Consider the following 23,968-nt stretch of genomic DNA (forward strand, 5'->3'; position numbering starts at 1 on the left):
TGAGGCAGGGAAAGTTTCAATGATTTGCCTAGGGTCAAACAGACAGTTCATATCTGAGGCTGAATTTGAACTCAGGTCTTACTAAATTCAGGTCCAGCACTTTATCAATTATGCCACTGAGCCACCTCTTCAGATATTAAATAAATGTTTACTGAAATAGTACTCATACCATTGAGTGGACTTGGAGTCAGGAAGACTTCAGTTTTACTCAAGGTTTACTGATCTCTAAAACAGGGATGATACAAGCATCAACCTCACAGGGTAGTTGTGAAGATCCAGAGAGAGAACATTATAAATCGTTTTACCTACCTTAATGTATGTTAGCTATTATTACTAAAGAAAAACCAATTTTTGCAGAATAACAACATAGAACTATACTAATTGTTGAAACTATAATCAACAGAACTGATGATTCAGAAGGCACATCAGGATCTTGTATCACCTCAGGGACATCATTACGAACATGGTTTTTCATTGAATCAAAGGTCCGGAGAAGTGCTGCTTAGTTTAAAAACAAACAAATAGCTATACACACACCAAAAACCAAGAACAATCTACCAATTGCTAAGATATCTAATAACAGAGAAAGTCGACTCTCCTTTTTATAAACATTATTCCTTTGTCCCCCACTAAAGGCTTACACATATACTCATATGTCTCACTGTGACAAGGAGGTAACCCTAATTCCTTTATACTAATGACAATGCAGCACACATTTTGGCAAGGCCTATAAAACTAGGAAGTGATAAACATATGAATAGCTATATTATCATTGATTATTACTATTGATTCGATTATTATTCTATCCTCATCTCCAAAGCACTTGACATACATTTTCTCATTTGATCCTTAACACCCCCCACTCATTTTGGAGATGAGGAAACTGAGGTTAAGAGAAAATAAATGACTTATCCATGAATGGGGAAGTAGGATTCAAACCCATGTTTTCTTTATTCCATGTCTTGCACTCTATTCACTACAGGATCTCAGCATCTTTGTTGTAGTAATTATATAGATCATGCTTAATATAGGTTAAAAGTATAGACATAGAATTTGACACAGGTTGTAGTCAGTGGGAAAATCACTTCATAATCCTAGCTATAAGAGTATTTATTATAAAAAGCATTCATACACAGTGGACCTCTTCATAGAATTCATAGAATCAGTGTTGACTGTCAACTATGAAGAGACAGACAGACTGAAAAGATTCCTCCCCCCATCTCTCATCTTCTTGTTCAATAAGACTTGTGTCCCTGCTCCATTTTCTGAAATATCTAGTCAAATTCAATTTAGTCATTCAATTTGTCTCCAGCCAAGCTTCCTTCTGTCAGTTAGGCAGACATTTCAATTCAGGCCACACAAAGAAGCGGGAGAAGGACAAAGAGAACAAGATTACCTGTGCACTTTCGATCTGTGTCTTCTTTTTTGGACCCACTAATTGTCAACTTGCAGTTGAAGTTTTCCTCCCAATACTCTGCAAACCACACATTTCTTCTGTTGTTCTCTAGTGTACGTGATGTAAAGTATGTATCAAAACCTAAATGGAATAAAGTGGAAAGTTCAATGAGAGTAGAGACAAAGTGAAATATCCAGAGTTAGAAATACTATTCACAACATTTATATTTATATATAATATACACATAAATATACATATATATGCACATGTGTATATGTACATGCATAAATATATATATATATACTTAATAATGGTGTATTTCTTCCATGCCAGTCATAAAATAAGATAAACATGTCATATCATATAATCATATATATAGTTAATGATGATGTTAACCATGCCCATCAAAAACAAAAGGGGGGATTATCTGTGTCACATGATTGGCAAGAGGGCAAAGTAGATGTTTGCAGCATAATTGTCTCAACTGAACAGCCTGAAACTTTGAAATATTCATGCCAATTCTATGGTAATTACAGTTGCATCAACGAGGTAAGAAAACAGAAAATCCGAAGAAGGTAAAATCCTTCTGAAATAACCTCCCAACATGAGGTACTTAAGGTAATAATACCCTTCTGCCACACCACTCACCACAGTCTACAATCACACAAAACCTGATGGGCCTTTGTTTCATAACATAGATGAGTCTGAACCCCACCCTACTCCCTGAGATAGAAAACATTCATCCTCCTGAACCACATCATAAAAAGGAACTGCAGTTGTGTGAGGGAGAAGCCATGGAAGATCATAACTAATAAAAAGGGAAGTAGTATCCATGTCCAAGGGAAAGGAATGAGACACAAGTGTAGTTGTTGCTCTCCCAATAGAGTTACTATAGGGCCTCCAAGGACCCTGATATGACACATCCAACATCAGGGAAAGATTGAAGGAGAAGAGTCCCAGGCTATATCTCAATTTGTGAAACATAAAAAAGACTAAGAATTCTGGAAAGTCCATAATATAATACATGTAATTTAAAGGAAAGCAATTTTTTGAAAATTCAATTGAAAAAAGAACATAGAGATATTCTTTTGATAAGAATTAGCATTCATCTAGTAATGTAAGGTTTACAAAGGGCTTTAAAATATGATCTCATTATATCTTCACAACCACCCTGGGAAGTAGATGCTATTTTTATCCTCATTTTATAGATGATAAACTGAAGCAGACAGAGGTTAATTAAGTTGCCCAGAGTAACACAACTAGTAAGCCACTGAGTCTGGATTTGAAATCAGTCTTCCTGACTCCAGGTCTGGCACTTAACCCACGGTGCCACTTGTTTACTGTCTACACATCTCACTACCATCATCACCACCACCACCATCATGATCACTAAAACATACAAAGGAAGTAACATGATACAGTGCAAATAACACTGAGCCTTGTAGAGGATGGCACAGTGCTCAGTAATTCATGTGAGGACACAGGAACTGAGATCAAAGGGCAGCTGCAATTGGACTCTCTCTTTTGCTGGGATGTGGAAAGAGAAGAAGCAGTATTTTCTTCAATAACCCTAGGGGCATATGGGAGAGAAAGGCCCAAGAGGGACCAAGGGAGTGACCAGGATGAGGAGTAATGAAAAGGGCTTTTTGCCTTAGAAAGGGAAATGAAAGGTGGCATTTAATAATTGTATTCCCTGTTGGTGGGGTGAATGGAGAAAGGAAAGGAACTTATAATGAGTTTCATGTTGAAGGAGTGGTAACCTTAAGAGAAAAACTCTAAGTAAGATTTATTATTCATACGACTGAATGACCACAGGGGACAATATATAAACATTTGAAGATAACTAGCATCCAGGGTTGTAGGAGAGGACACACACACACACACACACACACCAAACAAACAAACAAACAAACAAACAAATCAACAAAAACAGAGATGACAGACTGGCATTAAAAAATATGGGTGGTTATGGTAAAGAAATGTTGGTTACACCTGGAAATTCATGGTTTAAGATGGAGAGTAACTGCCATCAAACGTCAATGAATCTTTCATGAACTGGTATTTCTAAGAGTAACAAAACACTTCCCCAAAAAACAAAAGAAAGAGAGAGTTGTGCAGTGGCTCAGCCATTCTAGAAAATAATTTGCAATTATACTTTTTAAAAATGTTACTAAATGGCATACCTTTGACTCAAATATTCTAATGCTGGGCATATGCATATAACATAGAGATTAAAGAGAAAAAGAAAGGTCACATATTTATCAAAATTTTCATATCAGTATGATTTAATATTAAAGAACTGGAAACAGAGTATATGTTCAATTATTAAGAAGTGGCTAAACAAACTAAAATACCTGAATGTTATGATATAGTTATATAATTTATGAAAATATATATATATGAAGAATTCAGATCAACATGGGGAAGCATATGAACTGATGCAATGTGAAGTAGAACTAGGGAAATAAATTCACAAGGTCTACAGCAATATAAATAGGATGAATAAAATTTCACAACTGAAACTTTATAAGTATAATGACCAGATGAAGAGTTGACAAAGTGAACTCCCTCCTTTCACTGCAAATGTGGGAGCCTCTTGGTGGAGGATACTGTAAATACTATTGGACACAGCTGGGAGTGCTGGTTGGCTTTGCTAAAGCTATTCTTTTATCTTTTAAATATTTACTAAAATAGATGTCTTACCGGGTAGGTGAAAAGGGAAGGTATAACCAGAAAAGAAATGGATGGAAAAAACAAAAGATATAAAATAAATGATTTAATTTAAAAAGTAAAAGCATAAGGGGGTAAGAATAAAAAAGAAATACAATGAGAAAATGCCAATTCATCCTAATCTTAAATGTGACCAGACTAAATAAGCCAGTAAAATGAGAGTGGTAAATATATGTATATGTATGTATATAAACCCTACACAATTGATTGTAATGAAAAAAAATATCTAATAAAATACAAAGACAAAGTAAAAATGAAAGCCTGGAATAAAATTGATTATGCAGTAGGCAAATAAAAAATATCTGATATGGCTTTAGATACTCCCCCCAATTCTGTCTTAAGAGAGACAAAAAATGGAATTAATTTTAGGGGCACTAAAGAAAATTAAATAGCATCTTTATTAAATTGATATGCAGCAAGTGGCATAAACATCAAGATTTATGAAAACTCAATAATTATGGTTTACTGAATTGTGAAACACAGCAAAACAGTAATTACAGGAGACTTTACAATTCCTCTTTCAGAGGTAGATAAATCTAATAAAAACACAAGAAAAAAGAAAAAATATATAAAATTGAGGATAGAATTAGATAATTAATCATTGAAGCAAATAGCATTTTCTGTTAAAAAATCTTAAATAAAATACATATTATCAGTGTCACATGGTGCCCTCACAAAAACAGATCATATATTAGAATATAGGAAAAATATGAATAAATTCAAAAAGGGTAGAAAGAATAACTCCTTTATATTCAATAGCATTATCATGATCATCATCATCATGAATTTAGGGAAAACAAACAACTTATATATTTAAATGGAAACTTAATTACAATCAACTAAATAGTAATAAAGTCAAAAAACAAATCATAAAACTATATAAATCCTCCTCTGAATCTTTTGAAGGAGTGCAGATGTATTGATCAGTTTTTCTGCTCCCCCATTTCTTCCTCTTGATTTTTTTTCTTTTTATAAGGGATGACTTCATCATAGGATTGGAGGGTATAGGATGAAATCTAGGCAATACAGGGACAAAATATATCAATAAAGTTGTAGCACCAAGGATACAAAAGACAGGAAGAAAATTTCCATAAGTGCCAAAATATTTTTAGCTACATTTTTATTTTAGTAAAAATTAACTTGAAATAAAGTGAGTGGCCATATCATGGAGGATGGCTGAACAAATTGTGGTATATGAAAGCAACTGAATATTATTGCATGATAAGAAATGAGCAATATGAGAAAACTTTGAGAAATATGGAAGGTGTATTGAACTGACAGAGTGAAGTAAACAGAACCAAGAAAACACTATACTAAACCAAAGTAATAAAAATGAACAGAATAATAATACAAAGCAAAATGTTCTAAAATTCTAAAGATGACTCTTGGCCCCAGAGTTGAGATGAGGAAATCTACCTTTGTACTTTCCTTGGCTAAAAGGAGGACTATGATTAGATATGGTTGTATATGGTGTCAGATGCATATGCTGGCTGTGTTGATTGTTTTTTCTTAACTGTTTTTTTCTTAATCATAAGGGAAGTTTAACAACAAGGATGGGGGAGGTGCTTGTGATGGTGGAGACAGTGATGATACAGAGACAGAAATGAAAGGCATCAGTAAATCTTTATATATATATATATATATATATATTCAGCTTAGGGGAAAAAGCAGCAAAAACTTCTTAATAATCACTTCTAATAAAATCATTAGCTCATGTTTTCCCATGCATAAAGGTTTTTGTAGTATAGAAATGTGACTTTCATGATGAAACTTGTGGACTTGACTTTGGCTGGCATCCAATCAGGATCATGACATGCATTATTGCTGTAGTGTTATAGCAGCAATAAATAGCAAACACTCATACCCTCTAATATATGAAATACAATTTATGAATGCTATCTTTTACATCCCCTTTTCTATAGCAATCAATTTGTTTCACACCATATGCTGATTGATGGTTCCATAGAAGGCTTGAAAAAGGGTAATGTTCACTCTTATTTAAACCCACAGAGTTCATACAGAGGATACAGGTAGATTGTGACCAGCACAAGGTCAATTCCATCACTTGCGATTAAAAATGCTAATTTTTAACTGGGGTTGGGTAACTGCAATTTTTCACTGTGGCACCATTTTTAGAGGGTATTGGCAAAACTTGCATGCCTTTTGTAGAAAAATCAAACTGTAGCTAATGAACAAGAAGAGTGATAGAGCCTGGATCTGTGATTTCAATGATACAAAGAACTCATAGGCAAGGAAACCCCACTGTATACTGCTATCTTCTCTGAATCTTACAGTCTTAGAACCTAGCTATGAATGCTGAGAGTTTAAATTACTTGCCGTGGGTCACATAGCTAATATGTGTCTCAGGCTGGACTTCAACTTAGGTCTTCTGGCTCCAAAGGCACAAATAGATTTCTCCCTACCTTCCCTCCCCTACAATCAGATAAGAAAGGTTCCATCTCTTAAAAGAAAGATTTCAAGAAAGAGGGAAAATAATCAGCAAAATCAATCAATACATCTAGACCTCTTTAAAGATACAAAGGAGGTTTCACATAGTTTTATGATTTATTCCTTGGTCTTATCATTATCCAGTATATCATAATTAAGTTGCTATTTGGATCATATGTTGTTTGTTGGCACTAAATTGATGATGATAATAATGTCTATGAAGTTTAATCTTTCTGCCTCTTTATTTCTATTTTCGCAGTGATGCCTTTCAGTTATCAAGAATAATTCATTAAAATACAAAGTGATGTAATGGTGTACCTCAAGTATACACCACTTTGGACTGGCCTAGTACTCCCCACCCCTCCAGCAACCTGCTGGGAAAGAGATTCTCAGTATGCTGGGGATGTTCTCTACTTCCTCCCAAACTGCTTTGTCTACCAACCATAAATGATTCCTTAACTCCTGAAGAAGAATGGCTTCCTTGGCTTCCTTTGAAGTCTTAGCTAAAGTCCTACCTTCTTCAAAAAGCCTTTCCCAGTAATCCTTATTCTTAATGATTAATCTCTGAAATTGTATCCAATTTATCCTGTCTCTATCTGATCTGTCATAGTTTTAAATATTTTCTCCCACATTAGACTGTGAGCTCCTTGAGAGAAGGGATTGTTTTTCCCCCAGTTTTTGTATCCATAAGGCCTAGCACAATACCTGGCACATAGCAGATATTTAATAAATGTTTGTTGCCTTGACTTTCTCAGCCTTTATATTGGATCATAGGCCTAATTAAGGAATTTTAGAGATGGGAGAATCCTTAGAGATGATATAGGTCAATCACAAATTGTCAAAACCCCAGCTATTTGGCCTCAGGGTAAGCCTAGGGCCTCAGGGGACCCCACTGTACCTTGAGGTTATAACTAGGTCTCTCCTACTGAATGTGTATGCAATTCATCCTTGACACCTGGCCTCTTCTCATCCCCAAAGCAAAGGAAAAGGAAAACAGTGAGCTTGAATGCTGTACTTGTAAACACTAAATATCAAAAGAATAATAGCAAGACCTCCAATGAGTGTGGTACATCTTTGTGGAAAATTTATGGAAGGATATGGCTAATCTGTTATTATTTTAATGTGAAAGAACAATGAGACAATATTTCCATTTGGGGGGTAAACAGCTAAAGCAATTTCAATAGGGAAACGTATGTCATTGAAAACCTACATTAATAAAATAGAAGTAGAATTAAAGAACTGAACATGAAATTAATGAAAGTAGACAATTGACAAATGCAAAAGTTTATAGGAATGATTTAAAAAATAACACTTCATTTTAGGTTCACAGAATTGATAAATAACAAACTTGACCTCCTCAAAAATGAAGGAAGGACAAATTAAGAAGAAATAAAATTATTTAAAAAAACTATTATCCATAATTATATGCTGGCTAAATCAAACATTTAAAGAAAATTAGTGATTAAATATAACATAAACAAAACAAGAAATGAAATTCTTAAATAGCTCTCCAAGAAAGTAAAAAAAAAAAAACAGTTTAAAAATGAGGGGGAAGGGAAAGAATGAAAAGAACAAAAAGTGAAGATGAGTTCAGACCAATGGGCAGATCTAGGAAATCATAGTCCAATCCCGAAGGGGAAATTCTCTAGTATTTTGGTCCCAGGGCAGCTAGCTAACTGCTCTGAGAATGAATTCCTGCCTCCTGTTTTAGATATGGAAATTTCTTGGGCTCAGGAAGATATAATTACTTCCATTGTATCTTTTTTGGATTTTCTGGTCCCAAAGCTACCTCTTAACCACCTAGCCATTTGTTACACTATCCACTGTGGGGTATATATGCCTGAAAATGCAATCTTTGGAAAAGGAATATGAATAGTCACTTTTCTTATATTATTTCACATTGTTTTGCAGGGTTAATTGACCATGGCAGCTTAGAAAGATTGCTGGATGTGGATCCAATCATCCTAAGTTTATCGTGAGGTTTTGCTTCTTACTCTGTAAACCACCATGAGCCACCTTCTTCCTTAATCAGTCTGGCTCTCCATAGTCTAACTTATAAAATGAGTTGATTGGACTAGATGATTTCTAAGAGGTTCCTACCACTCCTAAATCTGTGATCTATTATCCTATAAGTAATCGACCACTTCACAGTGGAAAATGGATTGGTCTTTTTGCTATCCCCTCCTCAACAGTTTCTTTTCTGCCACTTTTGTGTTTTCCTTAGAATGTTTGTAGTTTTATCAAAACAGCTGAAATGTATGTAACTAAAAATTCCTGGATTGTAATTAAAACGTAGAGAACAAACTTTTGGAAGAAAATAGAATACCCTTGAGGGCAGCTAGGTGGTGCAGTTGATAAAGCACTGGCCCTGGATTCGGGAGGACCTGAGGTCAAATCTGGCCTCAGACATTTGACACTTACTAGCTGTGTGACCCTGGGCAAGTCACTTAACCCTCTTTGCCCTCCCCCAAACAAACAAAAAACAAAAAGAAGAAAAAAGAAAATAGAATACCCCTTGATATATGGAAAAATTTTTTTCTGAGTTGTTTCTTATTTCACCATTTTTTCTTGATAATAACAATGGCTTTTTGTTGATAAAAAACAATCAAAGGCACAAAAAACCCAAACCACAATCACCACAATGTCATCACCATCACCACTATCAATAATATTGAGCTTCCTACACATCAGGAAAGTACAAGGTCAAAATAGTCCTAAACAAAAAAAATAGTGATAATTCATATTTATGTAGCTTTTCCCTCACCAAAACCCTATGAAGTAGACAGTGGATTATCATTCCCATTTTAGGTGAAAAGAAAATGAGGCTTATTCAGAGAGTGATTCACTTAGGATCTCACAGTCACTCCTAAATCTAGTCCCAGTGTTCTTGTTACTACTCTCTTTGTCTCTCTAACATTCACATACAGGTTCAGAGAAAGGCTTTGATTTGTCCTTTTATCTACATACAGAGACTAAACATTAAGTACTTAAAAAGTGCAAGACACTTAAATTAACTTAAATGAAACACTGTACTTGCTCTCATGGAGTTTATAGCATAGTAAGGGAATGAGAGAGCATCACAAGCAACGGATAATTTGTCAACAAATCCCAGGATGCTAGGAAGGCTTAATGTTGTCTCCTCATAAGATCATAGGATTTTAATGAGGAAGAAAATATAAAAAAAAAAAATCTAGTCCAATGCCCTCATCAACTTTACTTCCTAGCCCTGCCTCTCTTAAGGAGTGAGCCTTTTGGCTTTTTTATTATTCATGATACATGACACTCCACCTTTCTGCTCTGTTTTTGCAAAGGCTATCCCTCATGTCTAGAATGCACTCTCTCTTCATCTCTCCCTTTTAGAATCGCTGATTTCTTTCAAGGCTCAGTTCAAATGCCACTTTTTACATGAAGTCTTTCTTGAAGTCCTCTCTCCACTAGCTGCTACTGCCATGTCCCTAGTCAGCCATCCAGTCAGCAAGCATTTAGGAAATGCCTACTATGTGCCAGCACTGGGGATACAAAGAAAAACAAAAACCTAGCCCCTGTTCTCAGAGGAGACAATGTTCAAACAACCCGTTATAACCAAAATATATACAGTATAAATGGGAAGGAATCTCAGGTGGAAGACAACAGAATTAGCATTCATGCTGAGGTGGGTGGGAATGAAGATGGAAGGACAGGGAGAGCCCTCTTGCAGAATATGGGATTTGTTGTGCCTTAGAGGAAGAAAGCAAAGCCAAGAAGCAGAGCTGAGGAGGGAGAGAACTCAAGACTTCAGGGACCGTCAGGGAAAACAGAGAGTTGGGAAGAGCAAGTATCATGTTCCTCTTTCCCAGTGTCCTTGGATTAAAGACTGTGGGGAGGGGAGTCAAGTATAAGAAACATGGAAAAGTAGGAAAGGGGAAGGTTATGGGGGTATTTGAAAGGCAAACAAAGGATTTTGTATGTGATACACAAAAAAATTACCTTCTATTTTATATATTCCTATATGTGAACATTCCGCCACCCTCTCTACTGTACTCCTAGATTATAAATTCTTTGTAGCAGAGATCTTTTCATTGTTTTGTCTTTGTATATCCACTAGCACATAGCACAGTACCAGGCACATTATAAGCACATAGATTCATCATAACAACACAGGCATATTTTGGCTAAAGTTTCATTTTTTTTAATAAAGTATTTTTTCTCATTACATGCTTCATTTTTAACTTTTTCCAAAATCACAATGAGAGTCTTTCTTCCCCTAACCAAAGGAGAGAAATAAAGTAACTCTTCCCTGGAAGACTCGAATTTCTTATTAAAATTGGGCAGCTTGCTTTGTATTTGTGCTGAAAATCCCTAACTTCTGACAAGAACAAAGAGAAACAAAGAAATTTTCTTTAAGTCTGAGAGCTGAATTTTTAATAAAAAAAAAATCAAACCTGATTTTAATGCATTTCCTTAGAGTCCCTCTTCTGCTCTTTCTTTTCAGAGTCTGGGTGCCATTCTTAAAAAAAAACCACTGAAATCTTCAGTCAACAGTAGATCAATGTAAATCAATGGAGCACAAAGTCAGCCCAGGCTAGCTATTTGGGAGGTGACCTTTCCCGCCAGAAAGAAAGAAAACTCTGATGAAAGTGTGGTATGAGAACGAAAAGTCAAAATGTCAAGAGAGGGTCAGGAGGCCTGGCAGTGGACTCAGCTTGAGCAATACAGAGCTGACAGATACTAATGGAACTTCCCATGGCATCAGGGAGTGATGAGTAGCTATGATCGCCACTCTCTCAAAACAAGTCATGCATTACGGGATTAGAGCTCTCCTGCCAAGCTAAATGGCACAGGGCACCTCAGGCTTACACTAGGCTGGCTTGAGGAGCAAAGACCCTTTTAGCCCACTGTCTGCTTTCAGGTGGGGAACGATAATTCAGAAACATGGTCAAATCTCATCCTGCAGCTACTACCAGGCTATAGAACCTTGACAAATATTAATAAAAAACCCTATTCTTATTTATAGGATTATAGAACTGTATATCTATGCATAAATGTGTATGTTAATATTCTTAAATATAGGCCTGTAGACTGCTATGCTCATTTTTGAGAAGCAGCATAGTAGATTGGAGAGAGAACTGACCCTGAAGCCAAGGAAGGCCTGGAAAAAAAGACATTTCTGGCCCAAGAGCATAGAATTTGTTACTGGTAGAGGAAAGTACAGAACCTAGGGATCCAATGAACTTTCCACTGTACTGCTAGATAACAATCTTCCAATCCCTGACAGCAGCTGTGGCCAAATTGACCCTCTGTCATCTTTCAACTCTGTTACCCTGAAAATGTTTGCTATACTTTTAATGGGATAAATGTCCTGTGTAGTGTCAAGGAAAATGTGTCATAGTAGGATTGTTTTCTCTTTCAGCTCTACCTCTTGGGGAATGTTAGGATCTAAGCCTCATCTATGGAGTAGGAATAATATGCATAGTACCTTCTTCATATAGATATCTTGAAGTTCAAATGAAAAAATACACACAAAGCCCTTTGAATAGTATGGAGTGCTACAATATATGCTACTATTACTTGTGAAACAATTGTGTATAGTGAAAACAGGATTAACCTGTATTAATTGAGTTCAGGAAGACATAAGTTCAAGTCCTGGTGATGACATATACTGGCTACAGGAACATGTTATTGTACTGCTAAGTACCTTCACCACTTCTTAAAGATTATCATTTTGAAATTAGTTGATCTTTAGCATCTGTGGAGGAAATTTCCACACCAGAATGAGAAGATTCACTATGTTTCAGAGGGCAGCTAGGTGGTGCAGTGGATGAAGAGCCAACCATGGATTCAGGAGGTCTAGTTCAAATCTGACCTCAGATACTTGAAACTTGCTAGCTGTGTGACCCTGGGCAAGTCACTTAACCCACATTGCCCCACAAAAACAAAACAAAACAAAACTTCACATGTTAAATCTTCCTTTCACACCATTTCAAAGTAAGAGATGCCCCTACTCCTTGTTAAGAGAGAATTCTACTTGTTCATTAGATCTTTTCCCCTCTTTCCTTCCCTAACACCTTCTACCCTGTCTCTCAGATAATTTCATTCTCTCACTCCTCACCTCCCAGCTTATCTATGTTTATTTTTTCTTTTTTAATCATAAAAGTATTTTATTATTTTCCAGTTATATGTATAGGTAATTTTCAACATTTATTTTTATAAGATTTTTAGTTCCAAATTTTTCACCCTCCCTCCCACCCTCCCCTCCCCCCTCCCCAAGACAGAAAGCAACCTGATATAGTTTATACATGTTCTATATTTATTTTTTAAAGAAATTTTATTTTGATGATTACACCCCTCCATAACTACAGTCCCAATTCCTTCCTTACATACCAAATCTTTTGCTATCTCTGCCTACAATAATGCTCACATATCTCTGTCATACACTATCTCTTAAAACTCTTACATTTTATCATGTTACCACCATTTTCCCGAAATTACGGCCTCAAAGGTTGCCAATTATTGCTAAATCACCAAGTCCAATAGGCTTTTCTCAGTCTATAGACTCTCTCTCCATATATGTATATATATATATATGTATATATATATATATGTATATATATATATATATATATACACACACACACACACACACACATATATATATACACACACACACACACACATATATGCTTATACGTATATATATGTATGTAATGGCATACTGTTTTTTGCCTTTCCCTTCTGAATACTCCTTCCACTTTCTTTTTTTTTCTCCCTCCACTTTCAATTTCTGAAAGCCCACATTCCCCTGGTTCCCCTATCTCTCTAACCACTTATTTAGTGGCTCCTTGGTTTGTTCCTATTATTCTTCTGGGTCTATATTTAACTTTGGTTCTATATTTAACTATCTCTCTCTCTCTTTTTTTTTCTTTTTTTAGTGAGGCAATTGGGGTTAAGTGACTTGCCCAAGGTCACACAGCTAGTAAGTGTTAAGTGTCTGAGGCCGGATTTGAACTCAGGTCCTCCTGACTCCAGGGCCAGTGCTCTATCCACTGCACCACCTAGCTGCCCCTTAACTATCTCTCTTAACAAGTTTCCTCTTAGAAAGCTAATTCCTGTTCACAGCCCCTCTGGTCACTACCATCTGTGTGATCTTGAATAAGCCACTCATCATCCTGGACCTTAATTTTCCTATATGTACATTTGATTTGATAGCCTTGGAGGTCTTTTCCAGCTCTGTAAATGAATGAGCACATCTGTAGTGGTCTCCCAAGTCTATAACCTTTAACCCAAGTCTTTTCCCATGTCTGTATCCATACTCATTGAATTTCTATATGCATGTTCTTTATGGACTTTATAATTAACATTCTCAATGGTGCAATGGAAAGAATGATGAAGTTTCCTGATGAATTTGGACTCATAGGACCTGAGTTCAAATCCTTGGTTTTTTTTTTCACTTATTACCTATGTAACACTGAGCTGGTCAGTTTCTTCATCTCTAAAATGAAGGACTTGGACTGGAGGGCCTTTCCCTTTCTCTGTCTCCTTATGCTTACGTTATTTCTGTCAGTGGCAATGCCATTCACTAAACCTCCCAAACTGACACTGTCCAATGTCCTTATGTCTGCTATCTAATTGGTTTCAAAGTTTCATTGATCCTACCCTTATAATATCTCACATCTGTTCCTGCTTCACTATTCCTTTTGCCATCTTCTTAATACAGATAATCCCTCTGAACTGTAGCAATTATATCTTATCTCGTCTTTCTACCTCCAGTCCACTTTTCACAATATTCTCAATTCTGTTAGCTATTTTTGTTGTTCCAGAGTTGTGATGGCATATACACTGGGAGCTTCCCATACTGTCAAAATCAACTTTTTAATTCAAGAGTCTCTCACTTCTCTACTCAAAATATTTTAGTAGACTCCTATTGTGTAACAAATAAAGTTCAAAAAGCATTAGCTTAGGGGCAGCTAGGTGGTGCAGTAGATAGAGCACAGGATCTGGAGTCAGGAATACCTGAGTTCAAATCCGGCCTCAGAAACTTAGCACTTACTAGCTGTGTGACCCTAGGCAAGTCACTTACCCCAATTGCCTCACCAAAAAAACCCAAAAAACAAAAAACAAAAAAACAAACAACAACAACAACAAAAACATATTAGCTTGCCAAGTAAGGTTCTCCAGATAACAAGCCGCCCTATCATTCCAGTTTTCTTACATCATTGCCTTTCATACACTCTATATTACAACCAAATTGAATGGTTCACTGTGTATACCTCCTTTTTTCTGCTTTTAGGTTTTTGTTTTTAATGGTTCCTACACCTGAACTACTCCCACTTATGCTCTGTGCCTATTGGTATCTCACTCAATTTTTAAAGGTCAACTCAAATTTTAGTTTTGTCATAAATCCCAGTTTGTTTTACAAGGTGATAATAGTCATCTCAATCTAATAATTCACTTTACACTTTCTTGGTTATTCTTCCATGAATTATTATTTTATATTATGGTTTTGTATAAATCATATGTCCCTAATTTCTCACAGCCTCTAAGAAAATTTGCATCTCCTCCACTATTATGAAAGTGTAGAAGCTTAATAAATATTTGTTGAATTGAGCCACATAATTAGCTCAGTGATGTTGGGCAAACCATTTCCCCTAGCTGGACCTTATCTACCTCCTCTTCAAAATGAGAGATTTGAACCAAATGTTACTAAGTCCCCTAACATTCTGCAATTCTATGAAATGAATTGAATTGGTGATCTTTCACTAGCTAAAATAGGGATGTCCATAAAATTAATGTTGGATTCATTGGCTCCTTTGGAAAACATCTTTAAAGTTACTTCTAGAGATAGACAATAGGCCACCTGGAGATCCTTTACTGAGTGGTGATGTCTCTGCAGTGTCAAATATCTGGGGGGAAATGCAATTATATAGATATTTGTAAACTGATAATGTTAACTAAAGTTTGTCCAAGCCAAATTACAAATAGATGATCCTATGTATTACAAAAAGTCAGAATGTATTTTCTACTTCACTCTGAATTGATTCAAGTAGCTTTGACAAGGGACTAAATTTTTCCCTGACTTGGGGTCACTTGAAGGTGAATTCATTGGGCAAGAACATTATTCATCAAGTTAGATTAGAATAAACTCTAATCTCTAACACTGAAATTTGTAATACATTCCTACTGGAGAAAATAGAAAAGGATCAGTACAATGTATATTCTTCAATTAAAAAAATAAGTATGTAATAGCTGAACAAATTATGTTATATGAATTTTATAGAATATCAGTGTCATATAAGAATGATAAATGTAAGGAGTTCAAAGAAACCTGGGAAGACCATATGAACTAAGCAAAACAGAGCAAACAGAAAGAGAATTCTAAATCTAATTACAATAAGTCAAATAAGGGAAAAACAACTGAAAAACAAAAATTCTAATTAATTACAATAATCAATCTTAGTTATAGAGAAAATAAGGTATTTTTTCTTTTTATATTATAAAAATGGGGAACTCTAGAAGTATACTACTACATAAACTAGCATCAACATTCCATAGTATACCTTTATGGTAGGGGTAGAGGAAAGAAAGTCTATAATACTGACCAATGAATAAGGAACAATTGATGATTTTTGAGCAATTAAGTGTCATATTTTGATTTGTATTTTATTTGGGCATATCTGAGAGTCACCTTTATGGTGATAGTAACTGAACTAAATGAAGATGTGAGAGAGAGAGAGAGAGAGAGAGAGAGAGAGAGAGAGAGAGAGAGAGAGAGGGAGGGAGGAGAGACAGGGAGAGAGACAGAGAGGCAGACAAAGAGATAGGGAAAGAGACAGAGGTAGAGATAGACAGAGACAGAGAAGAAGGACTAGAACAAAGTCTATCTACCTGGCATACACTGCCTCTTTACTCCATGAACACATCTTGTAGTTCTGTGTCTTTCTTATGCTGTTCTCTATACCTAAAATGCTCTCCCACCACAGTCTCATTTTTAACTTGTTGAATTTCTACCTACCCTTTAAAAGTTACCTAAATTCTATAGCCTTTTTGAAACCCCTCTGATCCTTCAAATCTGTAACAACCTTTGTCCTTTCTATCTGACGTATCTTTTTTCTGTAAGCTCTACCAACTACATGATTGTTATCATTATTATCATCATGATTATTCAGTTGAAGACTGGACAAAAATGAATAGTAAATTTTGTGGAGTGGCTTTCCTGTGAGTGCTTGGGAAGGGGAGGGGGGAAATGGAGGGAGGGAAGGATTTTGTCAGAACAGCAACATTTCTGTTATCTTAAAGTATAGCCTTTTTAATGGCATTATTATTATATTTTATATCCTATCCTATCCTATCCTATTCTATTCTATTCTATTATCACGTCCTGAATACAAGTCCCTATCCTGCACTCTTGCCATCAAAAAGCCAAAAAAGGCACTAACATTAGATGTCTTTGGTTCTATACAACCCTATTTGCTCTTCCTCTTTACTCCTTTCACCAACAAAGCGTTCTTCACTCAATTATTCAGGCAATGTTAGTGTGACTCATCAGTTTCTATGCTTGAGGCTCTCTGATTAATTAGCTTTATAAGGATGATCTTATAAAATTAAAAACAGTCATTTAGAATGTGCCATAGAATGTCCCAAGTACATTTTTCCACCCATTATGACATTTACAAGCGAACCTATGGACTATTAAAGAGCCTATCTTGGCATATGACACCACACTTCTGAAAGCTTAAAGTATGTACCTGAGAAGAAAATGAACGTCCTCAACCTTTGGTATTAGGTTTAAATATCAGATTAAAATCTGCCCACAAGCAATTAGTTTATTTTTTTTATGTGGACAACTGAGTGGAAAGGCTAAAAGGGATATAGATTCACAAGAGAGTCCTATGGGGGCCCTGACACAACCAGTGAATTAGTTCCCAACTAATTGAGAGAAAGAGCTTTCAGAAATCTTGTTTTGTGTTTGCATTGTCTGGAAATTATTTCAAATCACATAAAAGACTAAAGAAGAGAACCATCAGCTAAGGGTTAGGAAATTCCTAAGGACATAAGTGGGTCACTAACAGTTTCAAAGTAGACTTCCATTCAGGTAAAATTAAATATTAATCAAGATACGATGAACTCCTATGAATACAATCATTCATTACTCAGAGGAATTCATAACGTAACTGTTGGATAATAGGCATGGAATGGATTCTCAGAGGTGTTCTGAATGGTTCTTAATACATAGATTGAATTGAAAAAATACATTGGATAAAGGCAAACATACAGTTGTGAGAATATACACACATAATATGGTTTAATATTTCTAGTATATCTTACATATGGGATGGGCCGCAGAGACTATTTGAGAAAAATATGTCTGTCAACTTTATATTGAGGCTAATCATTTCATAGAAGTGGGATTTTCTCTCTAAGCACTCAGGATCGGGAATGTGTTTTAATGCCAAACATCTTGCCTCACTTCGGCAGCATGGATATGCAGATATAAAGTTGCATTTCAATGCTTTGTAGCTTAAGTTGACACAGAAAGAAGCAGGAGAGTTTTGCATAACAGATTCATCCATGCCAAAGGGAATTAGAAGTCAAGATTTCAAATGTTAGATTTTGGAAATAAAAGCACTATACCCTCTATACATATGGAAAGAAAACAATCCACAACATATGATTTAAATAGACTTTGAAAGACATATGTACATGTGTATATATGTAAATTAATGGTACATTAAATTTTTTCTTCTGAAACTAAATGATTGGGAACTCAAATAGAATTTAAGGTTCATTAGTTATCAGTTTGGTACATTTTGTACTATACTTTTATAAGTACAAGAAAAATGATGAGTAAACAAACCGAGATCTTGGATTTTATTTTTATTTTTTAAAGTAGCAAATCCCAGGCAAGAGACATTCAGCCCAACCTCAGATACCACAGGGTTCAAAGTCTTTGAAGGTGAACTTTCATTTTGCCTTACCTGGGAATAGACCTCCCCATACCACTTCCTGGCTATCTCCACACTATCATTCCTGTTTTTCTAGTCATCCTCCTCATCTCTTCCTTCTCACTCTCGCTAGTCCCCTCGGACTATGGACTCTGTCTCTGAGTTGCAGGGTCTGTTAGCTGATAGTAAAGTTTTTGCCTTTTGATTTATCTCTAACCAGGTTTCTTCCATTTTCCAGATATTTCTATAGCACATCCTATTATCCTCATCTTTTGCCTCTTCTCCTGCTGTAAGCAGGAACCATCTTCATTATATTTATATCATCATCACTTAGCCCAAGGCCTTCATGAGTTAAAATCTGGCCTCAGATACTAGCTGTGTGACCCTAGACAAGTCACTTAACCCTGTTTGTCTCTTCATCTGTAAAATGAGCTGGAGAAGGAAATGGCAAAGTGCTCCAACATCTTTCTCAAGAGAACCCCCAAATGGTATCATGAAGAATTAGACATGATTGAAAAACAACTTAACAAAAAAAGAACATTATTTCATTAATTTTTTAAGAATCCTATCTATGTTTGATCTTCTAGGCTTTCTATAGCATTATTGGCTTTATTCACTCTTCAGCAAACATTTGCCAAGTACACACTATGTGGAGAACACTATGATAAAGAAAGATGGTTTAAACAAAGCATTGGACCTGCTCTCAGACAACTTAGAGTGCAATAGGGAGATAAAACACAAATGGTTCACTAGAAAATGTCGGTGCTAAGCATTAAAGAGTTAAAGACTATTGAAAACCAAACCCTACTCTCAAGTAATTTAAAGTCAAGCAAGAAGAATCACAAAAGCACAGAAATCTCTATAACACAAGGGTTAGCAGCATAAATACAGTAAGTGACAGATATGTATTATGCAATGAGGGTATAAAGATTGCATCAGCTGGGGACATTAAAGAAGGTCTGGACAGGGCCTTGAGGATGAACAAGTTTTCAACAGACAGAGATTACAATGGAGGACATCTCATAGAGAAGAAACAGTATCAACAAAGGTAGGGAGAAAGGAATTTTAAAATATTTTCAGGGAACTTTGGGTTTTAGAGGTTGGCTATAATGTAGAATCATCTATTAGATGCTGGGGAGGTAAAGATGGAAAAGAAGGTTGGGCCCAGAGTCCGAATGGCATTGAATGACATGCCAAATTAATTTTAATAGCATAGTTCTAAATTCTTCTGGATAAAAATGAGCTTTGTTATATTCATAAAGTACTCAAATAAATAGAATAATAATCCTGATCATCATGATACTAACAAGTCATATCTACATAATGCTTTAAAGTTTACAAGACACTTTCTTCTAAACCCTATAAACTAGCTAGTTCAGACATTATTTTCCCCATTATACAGATGAAGAAACTGGGATTTGATTAGTGATAATAATAAAAGCTGACACTGACATGATTTTTTTTGAAGGGCAGTGAGGGTTAAGTGACTGGCCCAGGGTCACACAGCTAGTAAGTGTCAAGTGTCTGAGGCCAGATTTGAACTCAGGTACTTCTGAATCCAGGGCCAGGGCTTTATCCACTGTGCCACTTAGCTGCCCCTGACATATGATTTTAAAATTTACAAAGCAATATGCATATTTTGTCTTATGACAATCTTATGATAGGTAGATTTCACAGGTATTATGAACCGCATTTTATGGATGAAAAAAATAAGACAGAGAAATTCTCTGCCCATAGTCTCTTGTGATCACAGAACCGATGAATATTTGGGCCAGGACTTGAAATTTGATTTTCAGAATTCCAGGTGCAATGATTTCTTCCCAAAAGGCTTCCTCAATTCTTAATATATATATATATTTTTCATATTTTTCTCTCTATAGTACATCAACTATATTATGTATTATTCTATAGAGTACATGTGCATGTACATAACACAGAGATTTTATGCCAGCTGTCTTTCAATGACCATTTTTAGGAATCACATTGAAATAGCATGATTAAATACATGTGTTTTGGAGTTTACCTTTCAAAAATGAATTTTGACTAAAATATTAAATGGCTAAAATAGTCGCTGTACTTTAATATACATAATGTGCAAATTGAATATCTCCCAGCCCTTGCCAATGATACAATGAGAACCAAACAATCTTGTCAGAGAATTAGCCTGCATAGTGGCAGCTTCACTTTTTATTTTTAATAACCATCCAAGAAGCCCGTTGCTTGGTTACCATCTTCATTTTGTGCTGCGATCTAAAAACGTCTCTGAAGCCAGAAGTTTTCAGTGAGCTGAGCACCTAAACTTATGCAATCAAACATCTATAATGATTCAGAATATATTTTACCAAAATGACATTTCTTTTCCCTTGTGATTACAGATTCAGGCAACACCCAATGTGCTGAAAAGAATTAACCAGAACACTAAAGAACAGAATTAATTTTCTCATGCAAATCTTCATAGATCTGCCACAGAAATATTAGGAGGAAAACCAATACAAAGAAAACATATACACACACACACACACACACACACACACACACACACACACATATACACACACACCATTTGAATTCCCGTGGAAACTTGTCAGATCCCAAAGTTTGGGAGACCATAAAATGCTTGACATGGTATTTAAAACCATGTCATGAAATGTCATGAGGAAGAAAGCTTTCACTGGGGATTTTGAATGGAAATGTCTGAAATTCCAGTGTCCCAAACCCATTATACCAAGTCAGAAAATACTGTCAAGTGTGAATGAGGGTGAGGGAAGTGATTGTGTATCTCAATTTTATCACTCTGTTTTAACAATAACTATTGACATTTTCCATTTCCTATACTGCATATTGTTTTAAGTAAGTTTTTTCCACATTTGCAATCAAGTCGTTGATGTTAGTGTACTAATTCAGATTAAGACTAAAAAGTCCAGCTGATCTACTTTTATGATATCAGTCATAAGAACTTTGATACGTAAAATTTTCTAATGGACAGATTAATTTCCTCCTGATTTTCATTGATTTGGTTGGTTTCATAGAGACACAAACTCAGACAACTGCCTTTGTGTTCAAAAATAGAATCCCTCTACTTCAACCTGACTGCTATGAGTTTAATATGCTAAATATAGAGATATAACTAGTATCCTATTGTTCTTTACATGATTGTGCTATTGCTGAAATACTAAGCATATTGTGTAAGTAGAAGTCATACTTCTAAACACTCATTTGTACTAAGGATCACAGGATTTTAGGCTCACCTACAGATTTAGAATCGGAAGGGACAGATATCACATCCCCTTTTTAAGCAATAGTGATAATGGCACAACTGATGTCTATGCTAATTAGGTGAATGAACTTTGGTATACAGACTTAATGAAAAGCTTGAAGCAGATCCAGGGACTTTTATCAACATTAGTCTGTGTATCTATGTGTTTGCATCCTCTATTAAAGTATTTTAATTTCGATTCTGCAATTCACAGGAACAAGGAGAAAATAAGAATAGCTGATATCTATATAGAATTTAAATAATAATAATAATAACAGCAGATACCTCTTGAATTGTTGTGAGGTTCAAATGAATTAACACATGCAAAGCACTTTGCAAATCTTAAAGTGTTATATAAAAGTTAGATATTGTTAGCTAAAATACCATAGGTTTACATATATCCATTTTACTGATTTGGAAACCCAGGGCCAGAGGAGTTAAATGACTTGCCCCCAGTTACAAATCTGGCAAACATCAGCAGTGGGATATCTAATATTGTCTCATGAGTCAATGACTGATGTTCTAATTCTGCTTCCAACCTGGTCCCTACCGCTCCAATATAAAGAAGCTACCTTTGTGGAGAAAGGGCCCATAATCCCTGCCAACACTAAGACAAATGACCAAGCAATCACTGACAGTCAGGTAAGACCAGAATATATATTGTACCATGTTTCTGAGTTCAAATGTAGAAAGAAGATGCACAAACATTACAGGTCAGGTACATGAAAGGTTGACTACAAGAGCAGTCGTGTTATTAGAACATCAAAAAGAATACTTATCCATGATTGTAAAAAAAAAAAAACCTACAGACACCAAAAATGGCTCTTTAAAAATCTCTTTTCAGAGCAAGAGGAATATGGAAGGGCTATCCCCACTGCTTGGGAGATAGGGTCCTATATAAGTGGATGGTATCAATACAGTGATGCTATGTCACTGCTAGTTTGATCGCATTTTACTCTCAAGGAGAATAATTTTCAAAAGGGAAAACAGAACAAGCATATCTGAGAAACTAAAAGTTGGAGTCAAGTTAATAACATCTAGGCAAGGCAGATGAACTTAAGGCTTCAGGACCTGACAAATTATATCCTAGGGTACTGAAATAACTTGAAAAGTAATTGAAGAAACAATTTTGGAAGTATTAGAAGGCAGAGAGAACAGAAACCTAGAGATGACCAAATAGTTTCCAGATTTCCAAAATGATTAAAAAAGGAAGATTCTGGAAAATATAGAACATGACAGTAGATGGTAAACTCTTATGAAATTCTAATATTTTGATTGCTTAGAAAAAAGAGTGACCATCTTTGGGAATCAGGGAAAATTCACTAAAGATGTCATACCAATCAAAATTTTTATCCTTTTTTTAAAAGGCAATATTAGCATAGTAGATAAGAGCTAGTCTTAGAGTCCTTAAGAAAACCAAAAAAAAAAATACCAAACAAACAAAATTCATATCTTGCTTCTGACAGATACTGTCTGAGAAGGCCTAGGAAATTCATTTAATTCACTAGGCACAAAGAAATCCTCTAAGGAAAGAAACTACAATTCTCCCAGTATTGGGAATTCCCTAAGTCAGTGAAATCATAGAATCCTTAGATGAATAGACAATCAGGCAGATAGATAGACATCCAAAATGAGTGGACAAATGAAGGAACAAACAACACTAGAAGAATGCCATATATCCTGTATCTTTTATTACATTTTGTATATCCTATTAGGGAGAATTAGGATAATAGTGTAAAACATAATAACAATACCTCTACCCTCCACTAAAAATACTTACACTTTTAGTTGTCTATCATTCAGAAGTAACAGGTCAAGTAAAAAGAACTGATTAAATGCCTACTATGTGCCAGGTACTACGCTATACATTGAAAATACAAAGGAAGGCATAGTCTCTGACCTCAAGGAGATCATAATCAAATTGGAGAGAGAACATGCTTCCTGAGTATAATAAGTTTTCCATAATCATCAGTTACATCGATCTGACACTGTGTATGTGCATTTCAACAAGTCATTTTTTGGGTCTTTCAATATTTCAAGAATCTTTAGTTTCATTAGTTCCTATGCAGGGATTCCCTTCACTGATTCGTATAACTATTTCTTAATGATTTAGCAAGTAGACATGATGAGTCACCATGGCCCTGCACCAAACCTAGTGATGGGCTTGTGAACTTACCTAGGTTTTTCTTACAATAAGACATAGTTCATTGCTAGGCCTGT

At 35.5% G+C, this 23,968-nt stretch overlaps 1 protein-coding gene across 2 annotated transcripts in view; it reads right to left on the minus strand.

Annotated features, from left to right (window-relative positions):
* GRM7 (glutamate metabotropic receptor 7) overlaps positions 1–23,968 on the minus strand; it is a 995,782-nt gene that overhangs the window by 396,687 nt on the left and 575,127 nt on the right. For both annotated transcript variants that reach the window (XM_043978848.1, XM_043978847.1), the window contains exon 5: positions 1,397–1,537. In XM_043978848.1, coding sequence (XP_043834783.1) covers positions 1,397–1,537 — 141 coding nt within the window. The remainder of the gene's footprint in view (positions 1–1,396; positions 1,538–23,968) is intronic.

This window comes from Dromiciops gliroides, chromosome 1, assembly GCF_019393635.1.
Source record: "Dromiciops gliroides isolate mDroGli1 chromosome 1, mDroGli1.pri, whole genome shotgun sequence".
NCBI classification, from domain to species: Eukaryota; Metazoa; Chordata; class Mammalia; order Microbiotheria; family Microbiotheriidae; genus Dromiciops; species Dromiciops gliroides.